Source organism: Camelina sativa, chromosome 19 (assembly GCF_000633955.1).
Source record: "Camelina sativa cultivar DH55 chromosome 19, Cs, whole genome shotgun sequence".
In the NCBI taxonomy this organism is placed as follows: Eukaryota; Viridiplantae; Streptophyta; class Magnoliopsida; order Brassicales; family Brassicaceae; genus Camelina; species Camelina sativa.
In genome coordinates this window covers 4,562,077-4,570,753 of record NC_025703.1, presented here as the reverse complement: position 1 = coordinate 4,570,753, position 8,677 = coordinate 4,562,077, and the positions used below count along the sequence as shown (strand labels likewise).

At 36.9% G+C, this 8,677-nt stretch overlaps 2 protein-coding genes and 1 pseudogene across 2 annotated transcripts; all 3 read right to left on the bottom strand.

Moving 5' to 3' along the window:
- The window catches only part of LOC109130777, a 2,366-nt pseudogene extending 1,698 nt beyond the window's left edge, over positions 1 to 668 (bottom strand).
- Positions 608 to 2,929, bottom strand: LOC104764771. Its single transcript, XM_019241280.1, is given in 6 exon segments — positions 608 to 938; positions 1,040 to 1,353; positions 1,440 to 1,713; positions 2,120 to 2,192; positions 2,352 to 2,528; positions 2,810 to 2,929. Coding segments are annotated over 5 exon segments (795 nt in total). The 5' UTR covers positions 2,365 to 2,528; positions 2,810 to 2,929; the 3' UTR covers positions 608 to 817.
- LOC104764770 (cytochrome P450 77A4) lies at positions 3,439 to 5,353 on the bottom strand. The gene has a single exon (XM_010488367.2). The coding sequence runs from the start codon at positions 5,227 to 5,229 to the stop codon at positions 3,595 to 3,597; it is 1,635 nt and encodes a 544-aa protein (XP_010486669.1). The 5' UTR covers positions 5,230 to 5,353; the 3' UTR covers positions 3,439 to 3,594.

Here is an 8,677-nt window from a genome sequence, read left to right as displayed (position 1 = left end):
TATATATATATATATATATATTTTATTTTGGTGATTTTACAATAATTATCAGTACTTGTTAATAAAATTATATGGATTGACTTTGAAAGAACAATAAATATGTGTACTTTCAAAAATACAATAAACTATGATTAAAATCAAAAAAAATTTAAGACCATGGTTTTGTGCATGGTCTTAAACCATGGTCAAAAATACAATGAAATATGATTAAAATCAAATTTATGGTGATTAATAGTGTTTAAGACCATGGTTTTTTGGAAAATCATTTCAAAAAAGATTATTGCACAAAAATATACTTCAAAAATGTTAAGATAGATTTTTAAAATATATATCCGTTTATAAAAATTCAAATCACATCATATGCTGAAAAAAATCTAATATTTTTTTTTAACTTTATGTATTAAATAGTAATTCAAATAATTAAAGATAAGATTAAATAAAAATGAAAAGAGAATTATATTTTAATCTAATATATTGCTTTAAATTAGGTAGATAGATTTTAGGAAATTTGAAATTAATATTACCAAATAAGGAAATGATTGTGTTTGGTTGTAAGAATTGTAGATAATTTAATTGAGACTTGTTTGGATACAAAAATAAGAGAGGATGGCACAAAAATATTAAAGATAAATTACATATGATAGTGTTGGTTTAACATAGAAAGACATTTTCGAGACATAGGATCTAATTATACAACAGACCTTTGAGTAACTAAAATATAGGCTGTGCTAAAGCCTGAGCCGAAACCTAAAAAGGATGCAGCTTTATTTCAATGCAAAATCAGGTTTTTGATCCATCTTACTGTGCATCAATTGTCTCATGTTGTGCTGTTTGGTATGGATTGAATTGCTGCAAGAGGATTCACTTGGTATGAAAACGCAAGCTTCCAGAAATCTACAAATGCTTTTCTTGTGGACTCCATTTGTCTGCGAATGATCCTAAAACAAGTAAACAAGCACACACAGCTTATTTTGTGGTTCACAATGTATTTTTTTCATCACATACCGATGTTCAGAAACAAGCTTAGAGGAATTCTTACCGTATTAAAGCAGCTTGTTTTCTCTTCAAAGCATAACATATGATTAATCCAACAAGGCTTATAGCAACCTTTCCCTTGGACATGCTAAATTGGGTATTACCAAGCTTGACGCTTAGAGGATGGGATGACCAAAGTGGCGAAGGTTCATATTGTTTAGAGAGTTTCAGGCCAGAATCAATCTCATTCTTGGAATCCTTGGGCTTATTCACTACGGCATAAGAAGAAGAATCCTTGGAATCTTCCTCTAAAGAACTAGCCTCTGGAACGTTTGCTGTTTTGAGGGATAATAAAGAATGTAATCTTCTCAAAAGCCCCTGAAGCAGAAATTTGAGTGTAGCATCTTAGTAGGAGGAAAACATTTACAAATTTATACACAACTCATGAAAAGATTCAATAGTACATGTCGTCTATCCTCAGGCAATGCAGCTTTCTCAACCCATGAAATGGCTAGGCCCACATCATCAGAAACTTTTGCAAGAACTCCAAAGGTATACAGCTCTACAACTTCTAAGAACTCATCAATATCCAAAGATATTTTCCCATGGAGCCCTTTTGCACTTACTCTAGCATCATTTAGGATATAGTGGTTGTCTTTGTAAACCTATATGCTAAAAAACTCTTGCAGAATCTCACTTACACCCGAGTAGGAACCATTTGATATTTGAAGGCATATTCTAAAGGGGAAAAAAAAGAGAGAAGATCAATAAACTTGATATATACAACATTGTTCTGTGACTATATTTACTATGCTAATGGATTCAGAGAACAGTATTGTACTCCCCCTAATAAGTAAAAGTGAGCAAATAATACGACCTCTCAAGTATTTTGTTGTTAAATACCTATCACAGAGCCCAAAACTATAAAGCTCCTCTCAACTGTCCTATCATAATTTGACTCTTATTTATCACACAACTTATTTTGTGGTTCACAACAAATTAGTTTCTATCACTCGCCTCTTTGGTTATGAATGTCACATACTCCTAGTTCTGAAACCTACCTACTACAGAAAGAACTAAATATACTCTTTTTCAAGCGTAGTAAGCTTAAAATACTGTGAAAGATTCAGAACAAGAAAGATACCCAGTGAGAAGAACTTGAACAGGGATAGCTGCAATTTCGCCAAACACATTTCTCAACTCGTTTACAATCTCAACTGTCCTGCATAAAAAAAAAGGGATTTGTTGGAAAATACCAATCACAGAGCCCAAAACTCTAAACCTCCTTAAAGCATCCAATTCCAAATAGAAGCAAGAGCCCAAAAGATAAACTAGTCTCAAACTAGATAATCTGAAAATACAGTCAGGAAACATACCTTCCCATTCCATGCAAGGATTGGACTAAAACCATACCAGCAGATTCCAACAGATCATGCAATTGGTGATCACCAAGAGCTTCCTCCTCAGATAAAACATCAATGTTTCCAAATATTGTTTTCAGTGTGGAGGACGATGATGACTTTGCTTCTTCATACATAGAGCACACGAGGTAACTAAACCCATCAAACAAAGAGCAATCGAAATTAGTACTGAGCAAAAATCATCATAAGCATCTTCATTTGAACTTGTTTCTCATCAAGTATGAGATGAATCAGTCTTTCTGAAAAATTTTATACATAATTGAATAAAAACCAGAACAGATGATTCATGTGAACACTATTTCTGGGTAAATTTGCAGTTCTCATTATACACATCGCCAAGTACGGAAACCAAAATTCGCAAAATATAGCAAACAACAAAAGTTAAGAATTTTTAAGGAAATTATCAGAAGTACCTCTCAGAACTTTCGATTTCTCCCCAAAGATCAGTTGCATTCATTGTTGGAAGAAGCTTACCCAAAGCAACAAAGCAAGGAAGAGGATTGATTGAGAGTATGCTCGAATGAAGAAGACAAAGAAATATGAGCCAGAAAGAGAGGTGATAATTGTAGTATTTGCTATTGGGCTAAGATGATGGGTTTCCCAGCATAAATTAAGCAAAGCAAGCCCACCCAACAAATTATATATAATCTGAACTAATTTGGTCGGCTCTTAAAAACATCGACTTCCGACACCACACATTTCACGTGCATGTATGTGGCCTCTTAAACGTCGACTCAATGGAAGTCCCACATCATGTGATGTTGTCCTTTCTCATGTGAAATCCTTTATTGATATCATATCCCCGTTCCAAATCTTGATGAGTAATTCATAAGGTTACGTGTTAGACAGATGTTTAATGTTCGCTTTTGCATCGTGAAAAGTGAAAACATTAGACTTATCAAAAGATTAATCATCGAACATTTTTGAAGAGAGATATTTAGATAGCTTAGCTTTATTACTTTTTGGTTGATATTTTCGTTGTAGGTAACCAAATTATGATTGTTATTATGTGGTGCCTAAACACAATATCAACTTAGCTCAGTTTTACAAAAAATAATAATATTATTATTATTTGAGCATTCTACAAAGTACAAAGCCCTCGACGAATTTCAAAACTATAGGTTCCCTTTAATGTATGCAGCACACAACGTTTTCATAATCAAACAAAAAAAATTAAGAAAGGAAAAACAAACAAATTTTAAGCTCTTGACTTAACCATGGCTCTCAACGGTTCCTTCATCACCACCGTAAATTCCAATTTCCCGGCGAAATTAATTTCACTTCCCGGCGGATAAGCGCTCCACTCAAACTCTTGAACCATCTTCGCTAGCATTAAGTGCACGTGTACGGTCGCCATCGCTAGACCCGGACAAATCCGACGGCCAACACCAAACGGCATCATTTTAACTCCGGTTACACCGGTTATGTCCGCTTCCTCTTTACCCGAAATAAACCGATCCGGGTTAAACTTCTTCGGATCAGACCAAAGCTTCGGATCCTCATTAATAGCAGGGAGATAAAACTCGACGTTAATCCCAACGGGAACATCGTAACCTGCGACCGTCGTCTCCTCCGTAACGGAATGAGTCAACGTAAAATAAGTCGGCGGATGTTTCCGGAGAATCTCCTTAACGACTGCTTGTAAAAAGACCATTTTATCCACATCTTTCTCCTCAACCTTACGATCTCCAACCGTTGATTTAATCTCATCGTAGAGCCGAGATTGAACCTCAGGGTTCACGATCAGCTGCGCTATACCCCACTCGAGCGCCGTCCCCGTCGTATCAGTACCTCCGTTGAGAAACTCCGAGCAGAGAGACACGAGCTCTTCGTTAGACGGCGTCGTTTTACGACCTTCGATTTTAAGGTCAAAGAGTGTATCAAGATACGAGAAAGACGACGCCGTTTTATCAGTCCCCGGATTCTGAATCGCTCTCCGTCGTCTCTCGATGAACTTAACGATGAAATCAACTTGCTCACGACGAACCTCCAGAGCTCTTGCTCTCTCCTTGGAGTAAAACGGAGCAAGGATCGGGAGGTAATCATCGAGTCTTGGGTTAAGCGTGATCAACACTTTCTTCATCACTTGATCCATGTTCAAAATCGACTCTTCGTCCATTTCGATTCCGAAACACATCTCCAAAAGAATACAAAACGCAGCGAATCTTGCGTTTCTTAGTACCCAGACAAGACCGTTGTTGTCTTTAGCTTCTGATCTGATCCTCTCCACGAGTTTATCCATGGCGGATTGTCTCGACGACCCGAATTCTTTGAACCTTGCCGAGCTTAGCATGTTCTGTACCATGTTCCGTCTTAAGGACCGCCACACGGGTCCGTAAGCCGAAGCGTTGACGGTGAATGTGTTGGAGCTGAAGATGGTTCTGGTCGGATTCTCGGAAGGTCGGGTTGCGAACATTGGTCCGCGTTGAATGAGGACGTCGTGGGCGATAGCTGAATCAGAGATGATGATCATCGTTCGACTCCCCATCCTCAACGTGAAGATAGGACCGTATTTGTTCCTTACATCATCAACGTACTCGTAGAATTGCTTTTTGGAGCGAGCGAATTGGAAGAGGTTCCCGACAACTGGCCAACCCGGAGGACCTGGAGGAAGCTTTACGCGCTTTGATTTAGAGCTCCTACGCGTGAGGATCAGTAGAACCAAAGTGGATACGAGGACGGTGAAGAATAGTGAAGGAGAGATGTTAAATGAAGTGGTAGTAAAAGGAAAGAGAGACATTTTTAGATTCTTGTTTTGCTTTGTAGCTATAGGGAGGATTTGGAATGAAAAGGGAAGAAGCAGAGGAAAAGGTATAAAAACAGAGGAGAGCATGATAATTTAGGTGAGGAGAATTTAAAGTAAAACGGTTTTGTGATTGGGATCTCATTTAATGTTATGAGGCTGAAGTTTTTGGTATGCACAAGAAGTACGACGCGAATTTAAAGTCTTGTCTTTTATGACGACAAGTGGTAATACAGGTTTTTTAAAAAAATTATCTCCGAACGTGATCTTGCATGTCATCGTTTACTTTTTCAGTTCAAAATTATGAGTTCTTTTCATTCTCCTCACCAAAGTAATGTTGTTGTTACATCAATCTTTTGAGATGCATGCAACTTAATTACAAGTTTTAAGTTTAAACCTCTGCACCGAGACTAATGTCGATTCTCTACCAAATTACCATTTTATGCTTTAATTACAAATCATAGTTAAGTTTTTACCTTCGTATACAACAGATTCCTACAAAATCATGAATGCAAAACATGATATGAGTACCATATATGATCAGTTTTGACATGAGAGTGTTTGTTGAATAATATTGGAGTGTCCATGAGTTTACAAATGTTCATATGCTAATTAATCCCGCAGCTTTTATTGTTTAAACCCTATATTTGACCGTGGCTCTCAACGGCTTCTTCATCACAACTGCAAACACCAACTTCCCGACAAAATCTACATTGCTATCCGGTGGATATGCGAATTACTCGAACTCTTGAACCACTCTCGCTGTCATCAAATGCACGTGTACCGTCGCCGTTCCCATCCCCGGACAGATCCTACGTCCAGCACCAAAAGCAACCCAGACGAGTCCTTGGTTGTCTCTAGCCTCGGATTTGGTCCTTCGAGCTCTGCGTGTTCTGAACCATGTTCCATCTCAATGACCTCCACATGGGTCCATACATCACGGAGTGGACTGTGATTTCACTTGAGCTGAAGATTTTCCGGGTTGGAGTTTCGACGGGTCGGGTCGCGAACTGAACTCCACGTTGGATTAATGCTTCGTGTGCTAGACTCGCGTCGGAGATGATGATCATTGTTCGAGTCCCTAGCCTGAGAGTGAAGATTGGACCGTAGATCTTTACGAGCTCCTCCAGGTACTCGAAAAACTGTATCCCGGATCGAGTAAACTGAAACAAGTTTCCGATCACCGGCCCATCCTAGTGGGCCTGGGGGGAGTTTTATGCGGTTCGATCGAATTGTGTCTCCGGTACGTAATGGTTTATAACTAAACCGGAATCGCAAAAATGGCTAAGAAGACATGATTAGGGAACAAGTCAATATGAGTAGTAGAAAGTACTGATAGGAGTGACATTTTTTAAAGCTGAAGAAGAGGAAGACGTTTTATAAGACGTCTTCTTTCATCATATAAGACGTTTTATAAATAAGCTTAGGCATATAGCAATCGGTTCTATGAAGTATAAAATCAATTTTCTAAACCGTTTATACGTTTTCTATTTTGATGGAAATTGAAAAATCAACTCAACAGTATTTGGATCTGTGTGATTTATCGAAGAAAAAAAACCCCAAGATTGCAAAAATAGGGGACGAGGATACGAGTGTTAAAGAAAGTGGTGGAAAACTTATGTCATGTAGGGCAACCCAATGGGGATATATTTTAGGGGCTCTTAAATTGTTTATTCATATATTTTGTAGTTTGAGATGATTAAGAACTTTGAGTTTGTTAATTAAAAGTTTCCCCCAACGGTGGGTTCTTATTTTGAGTCTCTTAATTTATTTTTATTTTTTGAAAATAAAAAATTTAAATAAGTCATATATGTTTATAAAATTATTGTATTTCATAAAATTTTAAACATAGGAAAACATTAAAACATAATAAAAGAAATGTAAAATTCATAAAAAAGGAAATACTTAATTGTATTCTCCAAATTTTGCCCAAATATTCTCAACCAAACCAAATTGGTTTGGGTGGTTGTTGATATTGAACAGGTGGAGTGAGAAGAGATTGCCAAACTTGATTGGAAATTTGGTCACAAACTTGATTTAAGCATTCATCAATGGTGTTATCAAAATTATTGTGTGAAGAAGATGCCATTTTAGAAGAAAAGTGAAATAAAAGATATAGAGTGTTTGATAAGATAGAGAGTGAATTGGTGAGTGTTTGATAAGTCTGAACAATCGTTTTATAGACTTGTATCTCCAAAAATTTGTGGTTTAAAATCGTAAGAAAGTTTGTGGTTTGGTGAGATAAAAACAAAACATGTACTTGTTTGAGAGTGAGTTGGGATGAGAAAATATTTGAAACTTGAGAATAAAGCAGACTGAATATGAGAGTGCTTACAATCAAGAGTAGTCGATTCTAGTTTGCTATATATACAAGTTTATTGAACAACAATTGTGGAAAGAAAAACACAAAACATGTTCACGGGAAGGAAAAACACAAAGACTTATGTTCTCTTGTGCCGACGTGACAGCTGCAGGTTCACGGGAAGAGCAGAACCACAAACCAATTTCGTTCTCTTGTGCCGACGTGAGATCACAAGGTTCACGGGAAGAGCAGAACGTAAACCTGCCGAGGATAAGCAAACAACACATGAGATAAGAATTAAAAACAGAACAGAACCATGTTATAAGAACAGAACTATGTTATAAGAACAAAACCATGTTATAAGAACAGAACCATGTTGTAAAACGATTCACTAAACCATTCACAATAAGTGTTTAACTATTACAACTACCTACCAAGCACTTGTGTTTAAGTGTCACAAACGAAACTATCAACGACAACAACACAACACAACACAACACCTAAAATTCTCACAACCCAACAAGAAGAAAGACATCAAATCAACAGAATCTCCAACAAATCTTTATGTGAATAACTCAAAAACAACAACATTGATTGTAAAAAAGACACACACTAACCCGTTTCTCTCTTGCTTTATAAACATGTCCAAACTTTAATAGAGCTGAAGCCGATTACAAACACAAAACCACATACACAAGATCAACAAACACAAGAGAAGCCAATTACTGCAACATGATAGTAAACCAAAACATTTATAAACAAGGTTGTCTCACCTTGTCGGATTAAGACAACACAACATGATAGTAAACCAAAACAGTTTTAAACTGCAAGAAACACATTCAAAATAATAACCAAAACCTATCCAAGCAAAAGAACACACAATAAAACACATCAAGAGAATCTGAAAAACACATCACAAATACGATGGAACATGAGAAACCAACAGAGATATAGGGCAAGAGACCAATTAATAACCTGGTGTTTCTCTCTTCAAACCCTCCCACACATTAATCCTTGTACCTCGACTGCCTGCATCAAAGAGAAAAAGGTATTTAATTTCACTTATATAGAAAGACAGAAAAAATCGGTTAAGAGAAAGAACACTACCTGAAGATGTAGGGCAGAGAAGAAAACGATCCATCAGAACCATCACCGACCAGCAAAGCATCCTCCAAGAGGTAAGAATCAAATGAACCAAAGTACAAATTCAGAAACAAAGAAATGAGAACAACCAAC

Excerpts from the sequence above, each read along its gene's own strand:
- LOC104764770 (XM_010488367.2), bottom strand. The coding sequence starts at position 5,229 with ATGCTCTCCTCTGTTTTTATACCTTTTCCTCTGCTTCTTCCCTTTTCA.